A 19,963-nucleotide genomic window follows, 5' to 3' on the forward strand; every position below is an offset into this window, starting at 1 on the left:
TGACTGAGCTTTGTGGTAGGTCCTCTTGTTATGGCTGGAAGGGAGTTGGTTGGCAAGGATAAGCTTGTGCTTAGAGGCTTGCAGTTCCATGGCTTCCATGGTGTCAAACAAGAAGAAAAGACACTGGGCCAGAAGTTTGTTGTGGAGGTGGATGCCTGGATGGATCTGAGCACTGCTGGCGAAACCGACAGCATGTCTGACACGGTTAGCTACACGGATATCTACAGGTAATGCTACTCGTGTATGTGTGATCACTACTGATCAATGAACTTAAACTTTGATTTCGTTAGTTGTACTGTATTTCTGTTCCTCACTCATATACATTCATGTAAGCAAAGTGCTGCTTTTGTGCCCGTGCTGCTCTGTAGGATTGTCAAGGATGTGGTTGAAGGCCCGTCTCAGAATCTTTTGGAGTCAGTGGCTCACCGGATTGCGAGTGCCACATTGCTTAAGTTCTCTCAGATATCAGCTGTTCGGGTAGAAGTGAAGCAGCCCCATGTTGCTGTACAAGGAATTATCGACTATTTAGGTGTTGAGATAGTTAGGCATAAAAAATACATGGCTGGGAGTTCAACAGGAGCTGATTAGCATACTGAGGATGACATGTCAATGTTCCGTATGTCGCCCCCGATGGTGTCTCAATCACTGCTCACTTTTGCGTTTCTTCAGATTAATGGACTGCGACATTTTATACCGGATGTTGCTCTCAGAAGCTGTTCACCTTAAGACTGATCTAGTTTTATTGGGGTTGAAGTATGCATTGTCAGTTCTTTTTCTAGCCAAAGCTTGGATGGAGTTGGAATTCTGGCATTTCATATTTGTCGTGTCCCTCTTGATATTTTGCGTATCGCACCTTCCTTCCCTGGTTTCTGGTCTGTGGTTCTGTAAATTTTGTAGACTCTTCTGTTCGATTCTATCAAAACTGTGAGCAAATAGGAGCTGTCATGTGGGCCCCATGGAAAGCAACACCAATGAAACTTTATTGTACCTAGGAGACCTCCATGAAACTATTCGCTCTGAGATTTCTTGGCTGTTGTGTTGGCTGTGTCGCTGTGATACCTATGTACGAAGTGCCTTGGTTACTTCCCCTCTTTTGAGTGGGTAATACAGATACACAGGTGGAGCCAATAACAATATCCTGAACAAAACACCAAAGTCTTCTTGAGCAGAGGAGGAAAGTGACGTGGACGGTTGGGTTAGGTGATCCTTACCTTTCTGGTTTCCAAGAGGCTCACAAGGACAGGTTGTCTCTCCATCCTTTTAGTTCCTTGCTTCGTCTCTACTCCCAAACCTCTGATTAATGCCTTGCCTCCTTTTTGTACTTTCCTGCTGAAGCCTTTTCTGAAACCAGTATATCCCCGTTTGTTTGATTCTAACGTTTTGGTCTTTGGGGGCAAAGCTCTTCCAGCTTGCAGGACTGGAGTCTTCATGGACGCACTTTCTTCACCAGGGACAGCAATGGTGCCGGTGAATGGCGATACAGCCGGACCTAGCTCCAGCCAGGATGACTCAGCAGTCACCACGAAGAAGCGCAACAGGCCTCAGTGTAATCTATCTCTCCTCAGATAAAGAAGCAGAATTCTATATGTTTCTTTCTCCAGCCTGAATTGTAGTGATTTTGATGGCTGGCATGTTTGCCCCATAAGCAGAATTCGATGTGCTTCAAAGTTCAAACCAGAAAATAAACTCTCTTTCCAAGATTAGGTGATCGTGAATTCATAAAGTTTTTTTTAATGAAGCGATTCATAAAGCAAAAGTAGCCTAAAGTAATTTATCTGATGGCATTATCTTTGTGGTTTAAATTGAAACAAGCATTTGTTATGTCTGTGACTCTATTCTGTTGATTTTGAAGATCATCCGTTTACTCAGCAACAGCTCCCAGCTTGCAAGCCTATACTTGCGCCTCAGACAGTAAGTTTGATTTCCTGTCTATCAATCATATCCCATTTTTCAGTTCTTTCTCAACATGAATGTGGTTTAGAAATTCAGAATATGATGATGACTATTGTAACTAACCCATGCAATCAGGTTATTCCTGTACTTCTGTTTGTGGGCATAGTTTTTATCCTGATTGGCCTGGGTTGCATTGCAGCCTCAAATAGGGTAAGTAAGTTTGAGCTGCTATGTGCATTATTATATATAAACCTGAAATCTGAGCCCGGTTCTGAAAATCCAAGTTTCCTGTAATTTTGTGCTTTCAAATAGGTTGTTGAAGTGGTCTATCAATATGAAACTTCATGCATACCAAGATACATGCTTGACAACAAAGTTGCATATATCCAAAATCCATCTATAGATAAGACCTGCACAAGAATTCTCAAGGTAAACAGTTATCATCAATTAATAAAAAGTAAAAAAGGATTCGAAACATTTTTCTGTTCTCAGTTAAAGGAGAAGGTTTTCATATGATAAGAGACTGATCTTCTCTTTGTAGGTTCCTAAGGATATGAAGCATCCAATCTACATATATTATCAACTTGATAACTTCTACCAGAACCACAGAAGGTAAAAACTTATCAACTAACTTGGTGTCCATTCTCATCTTTCACCGGTGAATTTCCATAGAGGCCAACCGACTCTGGACTCTGGACTGAAGAACACGTGTTGGGAATGGAAAACACAGGTATGTGACGAGCCGTAACGACAAGCAGCTGATAAATCCTAAGGAGGCCAACAACACGCAGTACTGCAAGCCTGAAGCCACTGAGCATGGGAGCCCCGTCGTCCCCTGCGGACTCATAGCTTGGAGCCTGTTCAACGACACCTACAGCTTCGCCCGTGGCAACAAGGCGCTGAGGGTTCACAAGCGAGGCATTTCATGGAGGAGCGAAAGGGAGCACCTTTTTGGGAAGCAGGTGTTTCCGAGGAATTTTCAGAAAGGGGCTCTCATCGGCGGCGGTACGCTTGATCCAAGGATACCTGTAAGTATATGTCTCTGGAGCCTGTTACTGGCAATCAGGGCAACTTCTCTCTGTATTGTCTGAAAGCGTTGCGAATTCTGACAGCTGAGCAAGCAAGAAGACTTGATCGTGTGGATGCGAACCGCGGCGCTGCCGACGTTCCGGAAGCTGTACGGCAGGATCCAGGTGGACCTCCGTGCCGGCGAGCTGATAACGGTGACGATGCAGAACAACTACAACACGTACAGCTTCGGCGGGAAGAAGGCGGTGGTGCTGTCCACGGCCGGCGTGCTGGGAGGCAAGAACAGCTTCCTCGGCCGCGGGTACGTCATCGTCGGCCTGGCCTGCCTCCTGCTGGCGCTGCTCCTCACCATGCTCTGCCTCGTCTTCCCACTGTGAGTTGCCCTGCGACTGATGCAGATCCATGCTCAGCACCTTCAGTTTGCAGTTGCACTCACGATTCAGGAATTGCAGTGTTCACTGTTTAGAGCCTCATTGTTTTGCAAATATGGCTGCGTGCGTTTGGAATGATTGGGATGGGTTTTTGGTTGCAGGAAAGAGGAGCATCTTGCGCTGCAGTACCCTTTGCCCCGGCCTGCACGGTGACCATGCATAGCCTAGATGTCTACGGTGTACAGATTGAAACAGTTTCTTTTATATATACTGGGCCTGTTTGGTGTTTTCTTGCACACAGGAACAGCTATAGATCGAGCTGCGTCATGTAAATATATACATGCGACAGATTTTAGCGCTACATGTATTGATGCTCGATCAATAGAAAAAAATCATTTCACTGCATCACATTGCTTTGGTCTCCGAGTGGAAATCTGTTGCATGGGAGGGATGGGATTTTTTCCATTTCTTTATTTGCTAGAAAGCCCACTCTGTCTGATGCCTAAACACTACGTAAAAAAAATGAAACTAAGCAGCGGCGATGATACAACAGATTCAGCCTCGATTTTGAGCTGCACCGCTACGGCTGCTCGTAGGTGATGGTGGAGTCCTAAAGCTGTCACAACGTAGATTGTTGTACAACCACACTAACACACAATCTTCTTTTGCTTCTCCGGTGACAACCGAAGCAAATAATTTCAGTAAAACCTGAAATAAGCCTAGAATTTTAATCTATTCACAAAGCAAAACATCTAAACCGTACATATGTGAAGGAATGGCGAGAAACCACGTCAATGTACTACTCAATGTAAACCTAGTTGTCATGTCTAACCAGTGGCGGAGCTCGTCAATTTTGACGCCTAAGGCCACGTACATCGTCCATGTTACAATTTTGATGCCTAAGGCTACTAGCAAAACATTAGTTGTCACGTACTCATAAGGTATAAAGTGTGATGATATTTTTTTGTCTTAAAAGTGAACTAAACAAAGCGTGAATTTTAGCAATCTAAAACACGTTACATAATTAAGTGTGTATAACTAAAACTATTTTACATAATTGAGAGGGTCCTCGAATAAGACAAATACGTGTTTTATTTTGAAAAGTTACATATAAGTTGGGCACATGTATACGCATGTTAGGTAGCGTTCCTGAATTAGAACTGCATCAAAAAATAATTAGTTTATTCTAACTAGTTTATAGTTAAGTTATGTTATATATTAGGGGTGCATGTTTTATACTCTCGGGAGTAGTTACTCCCATTAGATTTATTGGGTATTTGTCCACTGTCAAGACCCGTTAAGTACTCCTACTCTGTTAGGCTAATTGCAGTGCATGTTTGCATGCGGCGAAGGGTCACTAGACCTTACACGTCCATATTTTATGGCGTGAGTTTGTTATCGAGTACATTTGTATACTTGTATTTAGGAAGTATATCCATATACTCAGAGTATTATTTTAGTATATCTATATATTCTGGGAGTATATCTATATACATAGGGGATTTTTTAGTGTATCCATATACTTTGGGAGTATATACATATACTTGTACCTGCATACAGATGGATATGAGTACTTACGTACATATATGTACATACTTTTTTTATAAAAGAGTATGAGTACATACTTTTCGGATATAGGGGGTATGGATACAAACATACTTATCAGGTGTATAAGTATATTAGTATACAAATGCAATGGAGTATAAGTACATACAGGCTATACGGCCAGAATATATTTATCAGGTGTAGAAGTATATTAGTATGCAAATGCAATGGAGTATGAGTATACATGGTATGCGGAGACCACCTGGATTCCATCGATCGGTCCCGTCCTGCAAAGCCGAAAACTTGAAGATGCCACCGCCGTCGTTGATTGGATCTGCTCGAGGCCCACACCTCTTCGGGAGAACGAAGTCGATGCCATCGGAGTGGCCGCCGCCGCCGCCATGGGAAGCCACCGCTATCACACGAGATCCAACTTGGGGAGGCCGTCACATCCACCACCATGCCTGGGGAAGGATGTCACCGCAGTGGCCGTGTGGGCTAGAACAAGGCACTGTGCCATGCATGGCTCCGTCACGGCCACAGATGCACGCACCAGCGCGGAGGAGCACACCACACGCGACAAGACACACCGTCGCTAAAGACCCTGCTAAGCTAATGGAATGCACACCGCCGCCGCTGACGGGATCGCCATGCGTTGATATGAAGGGGGGCGGGGAAGAGCCGATCGCGAGGAGAACCGTGGTGGAGGCTGTCGCCGCCATCTCCATGTGGAGGCACCGATATTTTTCCGATCCAAATGGGAGGCTCAGTCACCCGTTAACGGATCCACTTAAATTGACCCGCTAATCATCTTGACGCCGGTCACGTATAGACACTTGAATGTGGGGGGAGTAACTATTCCTAGGGAGTAGGAAATTTCACCTATTACCTCTTGAAAATAATAGATGATTCTAACCATTCTATCTAATTAAATAAACAGATCACGGTTATTCGAGGGTACCGCATCAAAATCCTTCAAGTCTAGTTTTGCTTATAAACCGTGTCAACTCTTTTCTTCTTGAGTGACATAGCAAGAGCTCTCTACCTTTGTCAAACATGTTTCTTTAACAAAAAATTTACAAAGAGCATCAAAGCAGTCCCCTTTATGTAGATTGATTCTTTTTTTTTTTGAAAATAAAGACAGGAGCTCTACCGCTCAATTAAGAAGAAAACAGAGTTTTATGTACAATGGTGGCACGTTCAGTGCCCAATAGCATTGGTCATAGGGCCAAAACACAAACGCCACAGATCACGCACTAGTTTTATCCCGCAATACATATGGCCCTACGTCTCTGAATAATATCCTCCTTTGCTAGATAAGTGACCTGTTCTGTTGTTTTATGTTCATTTTCAAAAATCCTCATGTCCCTTTCCTTTCATAGGTTCCACACAGTGTAAATGAGCACTCTGTTAAATGTTCTATGTTCTTGCTTCGGTATCATGCACGCCACATCCTCCCACCAGTCGGCCAGGTCTTGGGGATCTTGTTGGGGCAGCTGGACATCAATATTTTCTCAGAATAATACCTTGGTCCATACGGCCTTAGCAAAGGGGCATAGCAAAGAAAGGTGTGTAGCCCTGTCTCCAACGGTCCATTACAGAAGAAACAGTGCTCGTGACGTGGCCACCCTCTTTTTTTACCTTTCAGGCCAAGTTTCCCAAGGCTTAGAGAAGGACAGGACGACAGGTTGTCTCTCGATGCCTTATATACAATTCCTTGCTTCATCTCTGCTCGACTGCTCCTAAACCTGCTTGATGCCTTCCCTCCTTTTGAACTCTCCTGTCCTGTGAAGCTTTTCTGAAACTAACACATAACCATTTGTTTAGGTCTAAGTTTTTTGGGGTGGGCTCAGTTCTTGAAGTCTGCAGGACTGGTTCGTCGAGACACAGCTTCCTTCACCAACGACACCTATGCTGCCGATGAATGTTGATGCGGCCGTACCAAGCTCTTCACAGCAGGCTGGTCTAGCAGCCACCACAAATAAGCGCAACAGGCCTCGGTGTAATTTCTTCCTCAAATAAAGAAGCAAAATTTTGTATTTCTTTCTCCAGCTTTTACTTGATTCTAGTAGTATAGATATCTTTTATAGCTTTTGCAGTTTTTCTGTTTGCAAAGGCTTGCAGAATTTGGGAGAACATCTTAGCTTAATGGACTGGGATGTTCGCTCCCATTGTCTGCTTATAACAGACTGTAGAAGCATACCTTGTTCTGTTATAGGCCACTTATAGATTATCAATAATATTAATTATATGACTTGATGTGCTGCAGATTAAATAAAAAAAAGATATCTTTCCTTTTTCCCAACTTAGAGGAGTGTGATTCACAAAGCTAGCATAAAGTAATCTATTCAATGGGATACTTGCTGTTGCCTTAACTTTGTGGTATACATTTTGAACAAGTACTTACTGCTATCTTTTCTGTTGATGTTGAAGACCATCCATTTACACAGCAGCAGCTTCCAGCATGCCATTTTATACTTAAACCTCCGACTGTGAGTTCAATTTCTTATTCGTATATATTTCATTATTTTTTTGTTCTATCACAGCACAGATATGGTTTAGTAATTCAGTATGTGATGATGACCATCTGTAACTTGTGTTTGCGGGTGATCAGGCGATTGCTGCAATTGCGTTGGTGGGCATAATTTTTATTCCGATAGGTCTTGCCTGCATGGCAGCCTCAAACAAGGTATGTTTGCCCTGTGATGTGCGTTACATAAATCTGTAGTACGTAGAGATCTGAGCTCCAGTTCCAAAAATCGAAGTTTGGAGTGACTTCATTTCTGCTATGAAATGTACAGGTTGTTGAAGTGGTGGATCAGTATGAAACCGCATGCATACCGGAAAAGATGCGCGACAACAAAGTTGCTTATATCCAGAATCCTTCGACAGACAAGTCCTGCCCAAGATTGCTGAAGGTAGTAAAACAGTTGCTGACGAATGTCTTCTTCTGTTTTCAGTTAACTGTGAAATTTTCCATAAGATTTGGCTATATACGTTCTTCTCTTTGCAGGTTCATGCGCATATGAAGGCGCCAATTTACGTATACTACAAACTCGACAAATTCGACCAGAACCATAGGAGGTAAATAAACATGCGTACCAGTATCACTTCTACTGACGAGCTTCCACTATATAGAAGCTGATGCCAAACTACGGCTGTTCACTTGACAAGGTATGCAAGGAGCCGCAGCATCAGCCAGCTTGGGTCCCCGAAGATGGCCAAGGACACGAAGACCTGCAGCCCTGAAGCCACCGCGAAGGGAGGAGGCCCCATCGTCCCCTGCGGTCTCGTCGCGTGGAGCCTGTTCAACGACACCTACGGCTTCGCCCGTCGCAACGAGACGCTGGCGGTGAACAGGCAGGGCATCTCGTGGAGGAGTGACAGAGGCCACCTGTTCGGCGACCGTGTCTACCCAAGAAACTTCCAGGCCGGCGCTCTGGTCGGCGGCGGGACGCTTGATCCGAACAAATCCGTAAGCTCTTTTCAAAATTTCCTGGAAAGATCGATGATTTATAAATGAGATTTCTTCGGTTTGTGTTTCTGCTTATCTTGGGCGATGCGATGCAAATTTGCGACGACAGCTGAGTGAGCAGGAGGATCTGATGGTGTGGATGCGAACGGCGGCGCTGCCGGCGTTCCGGAAGCTGTACGGGAGGATCGAGGTGGACCTGCACGCCGGCGACGAGGTAGCGGTGACGGTGCAGAACAACTACAACACGTACAGCTTCGGCGGGAAGAAGGCGCTGGTGCTGTCCACCGCCGGCGTGCTGGGCGGCAAGAGCAGCTTCCTCGGCCGCGCGTACCTGGCCGGCGGCATAGCATGCCTCGCCCTGGCGCTGCTTCTCACGCTGCTCTTTCTCCTCCCGGTGCCAGCGCACGCGTCGTCGTCGTAGCAAGTCAGGTAGAGGCAGGCGTCGCTGCAAGTGCAAGGGCCACCAACCTTCTTCTCACCTTAAACTTGAGTTTGGCTTCAAATGCTTTGCTAGTGTAAATTTCAAATAAATATGTACTATGCTTTTGCGCGTCATGTGTTGGATATTTTGGATGAGACAGACTGCGTCGTCACAACTCACAAAATAGAGTCGCTGATGTTGACACTTGACATGTTGTGGCGCACGATTTCTCTCTGAACTTCCTATTTACATTTTTTTTTAAAAAAAACGAAAATAGGTACTATAACACGGCACGAGTCGAATAATAAGACACGCGCAGCGCACGCAGCACAAGGCTGAACGGCTGAAGGCCGCCTCAAGTGTCAGCAGAGCTCATCTCTTCTGCAACTGCATTTGTCTGTGGCACTCAGCTGCGCCTGCCGCCCAGCACAATGGAGAGGGCCGCCTCGTTCCTCTCCTCGCTCCTCGGCGTCGCCGGCGGCGATTCCGGGGCACCGGCGGCAACGGTGAAGTCCGTCCTCGTGTACCCCATCAAGTCCTGCAGGGGGATCTCCGTGGCCCAAGCCCCAATCACCGCCACGGGTATGGTAGTGGTACCTTGCCTCTGCTAGCTGCTCCTGTTCCATCCGTCGCGCCCTCTTCGCTCCCTCGCTCGAAAAGATTGAAATCTAAAATCTTGGCAAGCAGGGTTCAGGTGGGATCGCCAGTGGATGCTCGTCAACTCCAAAGGGAGAGCGTACACGCAGAGGGTGGAGCCCAAGCTTGCTCTGGTTGAGGTCCAGATGCCGCCGGAGGCCTTTGCCGAGGACTGGCAGCCCACGCCGGACGACCACATGGGTATTTTTTGGATTGCTGCTCATTTCTCTGATTATCTCCGTGTACGGTCTACCTTCTCCTCCACATGATCAAATCCAAAATTACCGGTTCTGTACAGCAGCAGTACCTGCTGAGTTGTTGTTATAGTTGAATGTAACTGCAAATTTTCTTCCAACAGTAACAACAAATAATCTTTTAGATAAAAATTGCACTTCACGGCATTAGTAGAACTGTAGAAGAAATTGTACTACAACCTTGCTGCCTGAAATTGAAACGTCTATGCAAAAAATGAGAACAGAAACTATGGCTAATTTTACTTGTGAGATGTCCTGTTACCTTTCTAATGATTCAAGTATTCCTCTTGCTGCCAGTTAATTTGTTATTGGTCAAGCAGTGTGAGCCGTTTTATTTTGTTTTGTTTTTCAGAGAACTGTCCTAAAGTTGGAATTTATATTCAACCCACTACATTGTGCAGTTATCAGAGCACCTGGAATGGAACCGTTGAAGATCCCTCTTTGTGTGGAATGCGCCACAATCAATGATGTTTCTGTGTGGGAGTGGGCTGGCTCTGCGTATGATGAAGGAGCTGAAGCAGCCGAATGGTTTTCCACTTTTTTGGGGTGCCCAACTCGACTGGTGCGCTTTAACGAAGGTGCAAACCTGTGTTTCTTACAAGCCTTTCCATTTACCTGGAATATATTGCTAGATGAGGTTTCTGCATTACTCATGGAGAACTTTGATGTTACTATATCTTTTAACAGACTCAGAAACTAGGCTGACTGACCCTAATTATGCACGGGGTTACAAAACCATGTTTTCTGATGGCTTCCCTTATCTGATAGTCTCTCAGGTGTTGTTTTGCATATATTCCATGGTTTTCAGATAAATGCTATCTGCAAATTTTGCTGAACAAAAACCTTTACCTGACAATGCACAGCTGTTTTCAGGGCTCATTGGATGCACTAAATGAGATACTCAAAGAGCCTATACCAATTAACCGCTTCAGACCAAAGTGAGCTGCGCATACTGTGCGCTTTTGTTTGACTACTTTTTAAATGACTTATTTTGGGTTAGTTGTTGTGGTTGTGGACTCTTGTGTTGATAATAACAACTACAGTTGCTTAGTGGGAGCTTTCACATGCCAATAGTGCAATTGTTTTGCTTGCTTTAATTCTTACAAGAATAACTTCTTTTGACAGTATTTTAGTGGAGGGGTGCCACCCATATGCAGAGGATATGTGGAAATCAGTAAAGATAAACAAGTTAACATTTCAAGGCGTGAAGTTATGTGGCCGTTGCAAGGTAAAAATACAAGGCCAGGGTCCCACGATCTGATCTCAAATACGTTCTTTGCTGTGTGGTTAGATCATCTATTGATTTATGTGATAAACTGATAATAAAGTAAATTGATAGTTTACAATAGTTAGTCGGCTTAGTTCTGCTCATGAATTAATCTTCGTAAATTGTCATATAACTCATGGCAACTATAATTTCCAGGAACATTGAAACTAAATAAATTCAGTACTATGATGTGCACTATTACTTCAGCAAGCCAGTATGGATAGGGGGGAAAAAATCTTAACTGTTCACTTTGTGCTGGCCGATTCAGGTGCCTACAATTAATCAAGACACTGGAATACCTAGCCCTGCTGAACCAACTGAAACTTTGCAGACATATCGGTCTGGTGAAGTGCTGCTTCCTAGCCACAAAAACAAACGGCAGGTGACTGTTGCATGCATCTTCTCTGTGGAACATGTTACTCCATATATATGCTGGCGAAAAAATAGATTCATAATGGCCTGAATCATTGAAACTCATGCTTCTGTCCATTTTTGTAGGTGTACTTTGGGCAAAATGCGGTCTGCAGTGAATCCCTGTCACTGAATAGCAAAGGAAGGATCGTCAAGGTCGGTGATCCACTTTATGTTACACAGTCGTTCTCTTCGTCTGATGAAGTGCCAGCCTGAGTGACTGAATCAGGGCCTATGTAACAGCCACTTGTTCTATGTGTGTTTTTGAACATACCACTTGTTCTATGTTGAGCGTGCAAAAGGCAAAGAACTGGTTTGTTGGGAAGTTGTTGGTATTAACAGCTGTGCTTACCCAATAATACGGACCGTAACCTGTTGTCGTTCGGTAAGCGATGCCTGTCTGACAAAAGTTCGGACATGCTGACTGCTCAAAGAAATTCAGATGATTAAAACCTGTTAGGCTTTGTTTGGATGTAGTCGGATTCACATCAATCCACATGTGTTGGGGTGGATTGGAGTGGAATTTGAACTAAATTCCACCCCAATCCACTCCAACACATGTGGATTGAGGTGAATCCGACAACATCCAAACAAGACCTTATGGAGTTGAGCAAAGCACGAGATGATACAGATGCATCAGTTTAAAAGGCATGACGAATTGATGATGTCGGCGGTAACTCAATAAGAGTACGAGGAGAGAAATCAGTGTGTTGTGCTGGACTGCAGGTCCATCCATGGCCGTCGCCGCCTCGGTCTCTTCCTTCTATCCCCCTCGTCCATTGCTTGTGTGAGTCGTCAGTCGTGAATCGTCATGGCACATTTTCTCCTCGGCTAACGACACCGGCTTACTCAACAGCGCCACTGATGGGTGGTTTGAATTTCTCAAATGACAAAAGTTGTATGACTTGCGAGACTCAGTTAGAGACGTAAATGCCCACATACACAAGCGTACACTTATCTCTATGAACACTTAGTGGCCTTCTACCAAGATTAAAAAAAAATCTCTCTTTTATAACAAGTTTCAGTTTCTTCTGCAAAATGATCTTTAGAGACCAGCCACGTCACCGACTTCTAAAATGTGTGACAGAACACTAAGGCCTCGTTCGTTTGGCCTGGATTGAAGCCCGGAACTATTCCAACTAATCAATGTTTATACAAATAAGTCTATCATTCCAACCGGAATAATTCCAGGACAGCTGTTCTTTAGTGTTGCCTGAGGTTTATATCCCGCCGCGCACCACAACGACACCTCCTGCTCAATGATGTCAAGCATCCGGCTAGGAAATGCCTTCCCAAGGACTTTTTGTGTTCCTCTTGTGTTCCTTTCTTTCCACAACAGCTATCCGATCAGAAGGAATATGAAGTCAAAAAACCTCGCCGAATCTCCTTGGGAAGGCATTTCCTGCTGGCCGTCCACCACTCCATGGTGTCCATCTGCTAGCTGCACCACAACAACGTCCTAGAGAAGAAACTTTGTAGACAAGAGCTCCAGACCTCCTGGCTAAAAACACAGCCAAGATTGGTCGCACATGATGCAAAGAGAGTCAGGCCATGTCTGAACCTCTTGTGCATTTAGCAGCGGCCATGTATGACGAGCCAGAAGAAAAACTTCGTGGAGGTGCCAACATCTTCCAAATGAGCCATGTCCCCAGCGACTTAGGCCTTGTTTAGTTCCGAAAAGTGAAAACTTTTCGGTACTGTAGCACTTTCGTTTGTTTGTGACAAATATTATCCAATCATAGACTAACTAGGATCAAAAGCTTCGTCACGTGATTTACAGCTAAACTGTGTAATTAGTTTTTGTTTTCGTCTATATTTAATGTTTCATGCATTTGCCACAAGATTCGATGTGACAATCTTGAAAACTTTTTGGTTTTCAGAGTGAACTAAACAAGGCCTTAGACGAACTAATGAACATGGTCCCGTTCGCCGAGGATGCGGAGTACTGTTTATCCACCGTTGAGCCTCCAAAGAGAGAAACATTTTGACCTGTAAGGCACAAGCACACTATTTTTGTTTTCTCTTAGGCCTAGTATAGTTCTTAAAAAAATTCAAGATTTCTCGTCACATCGATTCTTTAGGCGCATATATGAAACATTAAATATAGACATTAAAAATAACTAATTACATATTGTAATTTGCGCGACGAATCTTTTGAGTCTAATTAATCTTAACAACAATTGTCGAATACAAACGAAAGTGCTATAGTACGCAAAACCAAAAATTTTTGTCAACTGCCTTAATTTTCTGTGCTCGTCATCTACACGGTGTAGCCGAGGATGTAGACGGCCTGTTGACGCGTCATGGCAAAAGCCACAAGTCGGGCAAACTTCTTTAATAATGATACTATAAATTTTAGTGTATAAATTATAATGTTGGATATATCATGATAGCATTGCATACATGATCTTAAAGTGCGTACATAAGACTAGCTCTAGCTTTTTGTTAAAATAAAAAATAGTTTAAGACTAGTAGCTCATAAATCATATTAAAGGTGCTCTAAGGAACGTTGACATCGTGAGCCTGTTCGCTGGTCTGAAAAGTTATGTTTGAAAATACTATTCACTGATTTATTATAATAAGAGAAAAATACTATTGACTAACAGAAAAAGTATGGCCTATAAGACAAGCGAATATGCTCATAATCTTATTTGATTAGCTAACTTTACTTAACTGATACCCATGTCATCTAGATTTATAAAACTATTAATAATATTTATATCTCCAAATAATTTTGTTATAAAATTATATTTCATCACTAACTGATATTTACTATGTAATGCAAATATTAATAATATATTATATATATTTGATTAAATTTAAAAATGATCGAGTCCTCAATAATTTAAAGATGACACTCCTTGTGTGACCGAGGGCGACCAGGAGTCTCCGGCTATCTCCGCCAGCGGCCGGAGACTCCGGGGTACTCCTTTATTTATCTTTTACATAGAAAAATGCTACCCATTTTTATCGTTTAGTAGCCGAGCAAAAACAAATAGAATGCATCCTGATTTCTGCAGCTGTCAGGCAGCCAGGCAGGGGTAGGTAGGTTTCGTTTCATCAGACATCAGCTCCCTCGTCTCTGCAGCTGCGGGCTGTGGCTTCAGTACCAGCCAGCAAGTCCACACTCTTGCCATCTTCCACTCCACCGAGGCAGCTCCAAGCCATGGCCATGGAGAAGGCCGCCTCCTTCCTCTCCTCCCTCCTAGGCGGCGGCGGCGGTGGAGGCGGGGAGCCGGCGGCGACAGTCAAGTCTATTTTCATATACCCCATCAAGTCCTGCAGGGGTCTCGCCGTGCCACAGGCGCCCATCGCCTCCACTGGTGCCCTACCGTGCCTCCCCTCCGCTACCTTCTCTGCTCCATCCTCCATCCATGGCGTTCTCTTCCTCCCTGGGACGATGCCCGTGTGTCTAATCTGGTGTTTCGTCTGCAGGGTTCCGGTGGGATCGGCAGTGGGTGGTGGTGAACGCCAAAGGGAGAGCATACACCCAGCGGGTGGAGCCCAAGCTCGCCCTTGTCCAGGTGGAGCTGCCGCCGGAGGCCTTCGACGAGGACTGGCAGCCCACGCCCGACGACCACATGGGTATTGTTCGTTGGATTCATTTTGCTAGCTGTAATGGAATTAACTGTACAACCTGAATGGAACCAATTGATTATTGATGCAAAAGAGAGAGCAGATTCTGCAGCTACTTTCCCTTGCCATTTGTTCTTGTACCAATTTCATGTGCCTCTCACTCTTCATTGGGAATTCAGCAATTGTTAGCATTCATGCCAATTTCATGTGCCTCTCACTCTTCATTGGGAATTCAGCAATTGTTAGCATTCATGTGCTGGAAAAGGTTTCTCCCTCTGTTACATGTTTGCCAAGAGCTTATCGGTTCATGGGCATCGGCAGGCCGCTGGCACAGCCACAGGATGTGCATTATTTGCACTTTGGTTTCCATGTTTATGTTTCAGAGGACACTCTGAAAGACAATTCTTATTCACATCTCTCAAATTCTTGCAGCTATCAGAGCACCTGGAATGGACACATTGAAGATACCTCTAGCAGCGGAACACGCCACAATCGATGACGTCTCTGTGTGGGAGTGGTCTGGCTCTGCCTATGATGAAGGCGCTGAAGCAGCCGAATGGTTCTCCACTTACTTTGGGAAGCCAAGTCGACTAGTGCGCTTCAAAGAAGGTTCAGACATTTACAATTTCCCCAGGAATAGGTTTGCATGGCTAGATGATCTTCTCTGTTGCTTATGGACAACACTTGTTTTGCTGCGTTTTTTACAGCATCGGAAACTAGACCAACCGATCCAGATTTCGCCCAAGGTTACAAGATTGCATTCAACGATTGCTTCCCATTTCTGATAGCCTCTCAGGTCACTCATACTTCTATTCAATTTTGTGACAAATGTCCGTGAATGTTGCCAAACACAGAACTTGCACCTCATAATGCACATTTCATTGTACTGCAGGGTTCACTGGATGCACTAAATGAGATTCTTAAGGAACCTGTACCAATGAACCGCTTCAGACCAAAGTGAGCATCACGCTTGTGCGCTTGTACTTATGTTTCCTGAGTAAACTTTTCTGTTGGGTTATTCTATTGAGGTTGACAGTTAACTACTTACTACTTGTGTCCTTACCTTCTTACTAAGCTGATTCCTTTTGACAGTATTTTAGTCGATGGATGCCACCCATACTCAGAGGACCTGTGGAAAACCATAAAGATAAACAACCTAACATTCCTAGGTGTGAAGTTATGCAACCGTTGCAAGGTAAGATACCCCCTCGGATATTGTCGCTGTTTCTAGCTTCGAAGGTGGTTATGCAGTTTATGTCTGAAAGGGGACATGATAGCTGATGAAAATAAAGAGTGGTTCAACAAGCTGGCTGTATGGTCTGATGTTGAACTACTTAATTGTGTGATAGTTTAATACTGATACCTTTTACTGTGTAAGCATTATCTATCAAGTACTTATCCTAAGTCAATATATCCTAGCTGTAGACTTTAGTATTGTTATTAGTTGATTTATTTGTGTACTTGAAGTAACCATTGTCAAAATGAAAAGTAATTCATTGCAATGGTATTTTTTCAACATAGAAATTGACAAATTGGATTCAAATCATACAATGATGTGCGCGTTTACTTCAGCAAGCCAATACATGCAAATTTATCATTTGGTTAGTTATTGTGTTGGCTAATTCAGGTGCCAACCATTAATCAAGAGAATGGAATACCTGGCACTGAACCAACTGAAACTCTACTGACATTCCGGTCTGACCAAGTGCTTCGTCCAAGCCACAAAAATAAACGACAGGTATTTGTCTTATGCAGCCTATCTTCCTCATATTATCTGCTTAGCCGGTGGCCTTGCAAGTTGCTAAGATCATCAGGATCACTGACAACAGAACGTTTTAATCGATTTTCTAGGTGTACTTTGGGCAGAATTTAGTCTGCAAGGAATCTCTATCAGGAAAGGGCAAAGGAAAGATCATCAAGGTTGGCGATCCAGTTTATGTTCTGCAAGCGTTCGCTTCTTCTGATGAAGCCCCAGCCTGATTTAGGGTTAAAAATAGTGACGATGTGTTCAAAATAAGTGAGTGTGTTATACTCCCTGGATAAATAAAAATCAGTAGGCTGTTAAGACTGTTTGATGAGAGAATAAAACACTTGCCCTGGACACTCGTTATGAATTAGCTTAACCTTCATCAGGTACTTATTTACCACTATGATATTACATGCCTTATTCATCAGAATAATACAAAACAATAAGAAGTACCAAAAAAGCGAGGGAGTTAGAAGACTCTGTCTAAATAGGATGGAATGGATGGCTGATGATGGAGTCTTTTATACCCTATACAAAATCAGTGATCCACTGCAAGTTCCTTCAGTAACATCAGAACAGCATGTACCTCTAGTTCGTCGGATCTTCAGTAATTGTTGTATCCTACTTCCAAAGCTTTTCAGGCCACAGCCGATAGCTAAAGAAATTGTGACAGGAACAGTGCAGTCACTGTGTTATCGGTGGGACTGGCCTGATCACATCAAAATGTAGTGGCAGCCACCATAGCCTGAAAGGAGAAAGCATACTTGGTTTACATTACATGCATTGAGCTGAAGAATTTGTGAAACTGTTACTGAATTTAGACGCACATGCGCATTACAAGTAATTATCTAGTACTGCTGATTAGTGAACAACGTTGGAGATGATGACTTACTGGGGTCCTTGGTGATGAGCATGGCGGTGCCGCCGAAGTCGCAGGTGGCGCCGTTGGCCTTGGTGCGCTGCCAGTAGCTGTTGAAGGCGAAGGAGGCATGCGCCAGCATGGTGTTCGGCCGGTAGCACGGGCCCGACGGCAGGATTGAGTCGCAGTCCGCCCCCGAGCCGCAGGCGTAGTCCATGGCCTGCTGCACGATGGGGCCCGGCACCGACGGCTTCGCCACGCACCACTCCGAGCCCGTCGTCCCCGGCGGCGACGGCGTCGCGAACGGGGGCGGGAACACCACCGGCGGCAGGAAGCCGCCTCCCGGGGAGGGGACGACCGGGGCCCCCGGCGGCTCCGGCGCGAACTCCGGCGGGCCAGGCACGGCCCCCGGCGGCTCCGGCGCGTACTCCGGCGGGCTCGGGACGGACCCAGGTGGTTCCGGCGCGTACTCCGGCGGGCTCGGGACGATCCCAGGCGGTTCCGGCGCGTACTCCGGAGGGCTCGGGATGATCCCGGGCGGATACGGCGCGTAGATTGGCGGGCTTGGCACGTACGTCGGCGGCTCTGGTGCATATTCTGGCGGGCTCGGCACGTACGTCGGCGGCTCCGGCGCGTAGTACGCCGGTGGGCTGGGCACGTTGGTTGGTGGCTCTGGCGCGTACTCCGGCGGGCTTGGAACGTAGGTTGGTGGCTCTGGCGCGTACTCCGGCGGGCTTGGAACGTAGGTTGGTGGCTCTGGCGCGTACTCCGGTGGGCTTGGGACATAGGTTGGTGGCTCTGGCGCGTACTCCGGTGGGCTCGGCACAATGCTCGGCGGCGTTGGTTCGTAGCTCGGTGGGCTTGGTGAGATCTCCGGTGGGCTCGGTGCGATTTCCGGCGGGCTCGGTGAGATCTCCGGCGGGCTCGGTGCGATTTCCGGCGGGCTCGGTGAGATGATCTCCGGTGGGCTAGGCGTGACTTCGGGTGGGCTTGGGTAAATGATGGGCGGGAGAGGCGTAACTGTGGGCGGTGGGCTCGGCGCGATCTCTGGTGGGCTCGGTGATATCTCTGGTGGGCTTGGCGCGATCTCTGGTGGGCTCGGTGATATCTCTGGCGGGCTCGGCGCGATTTCGGGTGGGCTGGGACTGGGAAATGGTGCAACCTCTGGTGGGCTGGGGGTGACTTGTGGTGGGCTTGGGTAAATGACGGGCGGGAGCGGCGCAACTGTGGGCGGCGGGCTTGGGCTGATATCTGGTGGGCTTGGGCTGATGTACGGCGGAGGGTAGTAGTATTCCATCTCCGGCGGCGGCGGGGACGAGTAGACGAAGGCCGGCGCCGGGACGGTGGTCGCCTTCGGAGGAGGCGGTGGCGGCGCGTCCGGAGTGAGGACGCAGTTGGGAGAGCCGGGAGGAGGAGGGGCTGGTGATGCGAACACGTCGGCGTAGGGGGGCATGACCGGCGAGCTGTAGTAAGAGTAGTGGCCCAGCAGCATCTTCTCTGGCCTCAGCACTCTTGCACCTGCCAAAACAAAGTTTACTGTTTAGTCACTTTATTAGTCATCTGATAATCGAGACACTCCTTGTCACCAAATCAAATCAAAGAGAAGAAAACGTATGGAACGAGCAAAGCTAGCAATGGCCGAAGCCGAAGCTTGCTTACTCAAGGAGTGATACAAACATACGAATCTTTCGACGGTCATGCATGACAGAGTATAGGCAGTAGTGCAACAAGATACAGTAGCCATGTATGTACAGTAGCATGGAAGAAGATGAGAAGAAGATGATGATGAAGCCTAGCTACGTACCACCGCATTGCGCGAGGAAGGCGAAGAAGACGAAGAGCAGCCGCGAGGGTGGCAGCAGGTACGCGGTGCTCTCCTCCATGGCGTACACGGAGCTCTCAGCGGGTGGACGCATGGCGGCCGTGCGGGCCGTAGCTCCGGAGTTGTTATAGTGGCCATGTCCCAGCAGCCCCCCGGTTAAACACAGCGGCGACACACAAAAGCGTGTAAAAGCAGAGCTAGATGGTGAAAGAGTGAGCGGAGAGGGAGACTTGAGGCATGTGTGAGCTTTCCTCGTGTTAAGCTCGGCGCGAGGGAGAGCCTGGGTAAAAGCGTCGTCCGAAAGGAGTGAAGCGGCATGGAAATGATTGGGATCCGTTGGCGATGCTGAGGTTTTGGATTCGACTGCCGGCCGGTCGCCCTTTTCTCCTTTGGCAATCTTGGCACAGATGCTTGCTTCGTGCTCGTGCCGTGCCCAGAGAATTGCAGATTGGGAGGCCTCGCTATTGCTACCCTTTTTCCATTTACTTGGGTCTCACTCAAGATAGGCCCCACTCGGAACTGAGCACAGCATGCTGTGTGCACATGTTGTAAATTGTAACTTGTGCGAGTCTCTAGGATGTACTAATACTCAACATTCTTAAAAGATACCTGGAGCCATTAATCCATCAAATAAATAACCAGCCTATGCCACTGGAG

General features: G+C 46.1%; 6 protein-coding genes across 7 annotated transcripts; 5 read left to right on the forward strand and 1 right to left on the reverse strand.

Moving 5' to 3' along the window:
* Positions 22-3,698, forward strand: LOC110432524 (dihydroneopterin aldolase 2-like). Its single transcript, XM_021453137.1, has 10 exons — positions 22-227; positions 369-1,243; positions 1,400-1,546; positions 1,853-1,911; positions 2,029-2,103; positions 2,206-2,322; positions 2,435-2,505; positions 2,624-2,921; positions 3,006-3,295; positions 3,455-3,698. The coding sequence occupies exons 1-2, from the start codon at positions 31-33 to the stop codon at positions 586-588; spliced, it is 417 nt and encodes a 138-aa protein (XP_021308812.1). The 5' UTR covers positions 22-30; the 3' UTR covers positions 589-1,243; positions 1,400-1,546; positions 1,853-1,911; positions 2,029-2,103; positions 2,206-2,322; positions 2,435-2,505; positions 2,624-2,921; positions 3,006-3,295; positions 3,455-3,698.
* Positions 1,104-3,701, forward strand: LOC8074207 (ALA-interacting subunit 5). 2 transcript variants are annotated; one of them, XM_021453135.1, is made up of 9 exons: positions 1,104-1,243; positions 1,409-1,546; positions 1,853-1,911; positions 2,029-2,103; positions 2,206-2,322; positions 2,435-2,505; positions 2,624-2,921; positions 3,006-3,295; positions 3,455-3,701. In XM_021453135.1, exons 2-9 carry the CDS (start codon positions 1,429-1,431, stop codon positions 3,504-3,506), a joined length of 1,080 nt encoding a protein of 359 aa, XP_021308810.1. In that variant the 5' UTR covers positions 1,104-1,243; positions 1,409-1,428; the 3' UTR covers positions 3,507-3,701. The 2 variants fall into 2 exon arrangements, with proteins under 2 accessions (XP_021308810.1, XP_021308811.1); XM_021453136.1 differs by lacking the exon at positions 1,104-1,243 and adding an exon at positions 1,249-1,318 and having other exon boundaries at positions 1,400-1,546.
* LOC8074208 (ALA-interacting subunit 5) lies at positions 6,592-11,641 on the forward strand. Its single transcript, XM_021452150.1, has 13 exons — positions 6,592-6,840; positions 7,272-7,330; positions 7,453-7,527; positions 7,640-7,756; positions 7,852-7,922; positions 8,013-8,313; positions 8,423-9,316; positions 9,422-9,571; positions 10,026-10,202; positions 10,498-10,562; positions 10,750-10,852; positions 11,160-11,273; positions 11,390-11,641. Exons 1-7 carry the CDS (start codon positions 6,750-6,752, stop codon positions 8,732-8,734), a joined length of 1,026 nt encoding a protein of 341 aa, XP_021307825.1. The 5' UTR covers positions 6,592-6,749; the 3' UTR covers positions 8,735-9,316; positions 9,422-9,571; positions 10,026-10,202; positions 10,498-10,562; positions 10,750-10,852; positions 11,160-11,273; positions 11,390-11,641.
* On the forward strand, positions 9,051-11,691 carry LOC110432187 (mitochondrial amidoxime reducing component 2-like). Its single transcript, XM_021452151.1, has 8 exons — positions 9,051-9,316; positions 9,422-9,571; positions 10,026-10,202; positions 10,312-10,400; positions 10,498-10,562; positions 10,750-10,852; positions 11,160-11,273; positions 11,390-11,691. Exons 1-8 carry the CDS (start codon positions 9,166-9,168, stop codon positions 11,516-11,518), a joined length of 978 nt encoding a protein of 325 aa, XP_021307826.1. The 5' UTR covers positions 9,051-9,165; the 3' UTR covers positions 11,519-11,691.
* Positions 14,314-17,028, forward strand: LOC8074209 (mitochondrial amidoxime reducing component 2). The gene is made up of 8 exons (XM_002460620.2): positions 14,314-14,625; positions 14,738-14,887; positions 15,311-15,487; positions 15,586-15,674; positions 15,771-15,835; positions 15,971-16,073; positions 16,506-16,616; positions 16,730-17,028. The coding sequence occupies exons 1-8, from the start codon at positions 14,469-14,471 to the stop codon at positions 16,856-16,858; spliced, it is 981 nt and encodes a 326-aa protein (XP_002460665.1). The 5' UTR covers positions 14,314-14,468; the 3' UTR covers positions 16,859-17,028.
* On the reverse strand, positions 17,181-19,925 carry LOC8074210 (extensin). Its single transcript, XM_002462790.2, has 4 exons — positions 19,916-19,925; positions 19,289-19,798; positions 17,518-19,002; positions 17,181-17,370 (listed from the first exon to the last, which is right to left on the reverse strand). The coding sequence occupies exons 1-4, from the start codon at positions 19,923-19,925 to the stop codon at positions 17,339-17,341; spliced, it is 2,037 nt and encodes a 678-aa protein (XP_002462835.2). The 3' UTR covers positions 17,181-17,338.

The sequence above is a fragment of the Sorghum bicolor genome, chromosome 2 (assembly GCF_000003195.3).
Source record: "Sorghum bicolor cultivar BTx623 chromosome 2, Sorghum_bicolor_NCBIv3, whole genome shotgun sequence".
Classification (NCBI taxonomy): domain Eukaryota; kingdom Viridiplantae; phylum Streptophyta; class Magnoliopsida; order Poales; family Poaceae; genus Sorghum; species Sorghum bicolor.

Excerpts from the sequence above, each read along its gene's own strand:
- LOC8074210 (XM_002462790.2), bottom strand. Across the intron at positions 19,003-19,288 it reads CTTCCTCGCGCAATGCGGTG|GTGCAAGAGTGCTGAGGCCA; the intron begins GTACGTAGCTAG and ends TTGTTTTGGCAG. Across the intron at positions 17,371-17,517 it reads GCTCATCACCAAGGACCCCA|GCTATGGTGGCTGCCACTAC; the intron begins GTAAGTCATCAT and ends TTCTCCTTTCAG.
- LOC110432524 (XM_021453137.1), top strand. The coding sequence starts at position 31 with ATGGCTGGAAGGGAGTTGGTTGGCAAGGATAAGCTTGTGCTTAGAGGC. Across the intron at positions 228-368 it reads AGCTACACGGATATCTACAG|GATTGTCAAGGATGTGGTTG; the intron begins GTAATGCTACTC and ends GCTGCTCTGTAG.
- LOC110432187 (XM_021452151.1), top strand. The coding sequence starts at position 9,166 with ATGGAGAGGGCCGCCTCGTTCCTCTCCTCGCTCCTCGGCGTCGCCGGC. Across the intron at positions 9,317-9,421 it reads AGCCCCAATCACCGCCACGG|GGTTCAGGTGGGATCGCCAG; the intron begins GTATGGTAGTGG and ends CTTGGCAAGCAG. Across the intron at positions 10,401-10,497 it reads CTTATCTGATAGTCTCTCAG|GGCTCATTGGATGCACTAAA; the intron begins GTGTTGTTTTGC and ends AGCTGTTTTCAG.
- LOC8074208 (XM_021452150.1), top strand. The coding sequence starts at position 6,750 with ATGCTGCCGATGAATGTTGATGCGGCCGTACCAAGCTCTTCACAGCAG. Across the intron at positions 7,757-7,851 it reads CCTGCCCAAGATTGCTGAAG|GTTCATGCGCATATGAAGGC; the intron begins GTAGTAAAACAG and ends TTCTCTTTGCAG. Across the intron at positions 8,314-8,422 it reads CGCTTGATCCGAACAAATCC|CTGAGTGAGCAGGAGGATCT; the intron begins GTAAGCTCTTTT and ends TTGCGACGACAG.
- LOC8074209 (XM_002460620.2), top strand. The coding sequence starts at position 14,469 with ATGGCCATGGAGAAGGCCGCCTCCTTCCTCTCCTCCCTCCTAGGCGGC. Across the intron at positions 15,488-15,585 it reads ACTAGTGCGCTTCAAAGAAG|CATCGGAAACTAGACCAACC; the intron begins GTTCAGACATTT and ends CGTTTTTTACAG. Across the intron at positions 15,675-15,770 it reads CATTTCTGATAGCCTCTCAG|GGTTCACTGGATGCACTAAA; the intron begins GTCACTCATACT and ends ATTGTACTGCAG.
- LOC8074207 (XM_021453135.1), top strand. The coding sequence starts at position 1,429 with ATGGACGCACTTTCTTCACCAGGGACAGCAATGGTGCCGGTGAATGGC. Across the intron at positions 1,912-2,028 it reads CTATACTTGCGCCTCAGACA|GTTATTCCTGTACTTCTGTT; the intron begins GTAAGTTTGATT and ends CCATGCAATCAG. Across the intron at positions 2,922-3,005 it reads CGCTTGATCCAAGGATACCT|CTGAGCAAGCAAGAAGACTT; the intron begins GTAAGTATATGT and ends GAATTCTGACAG.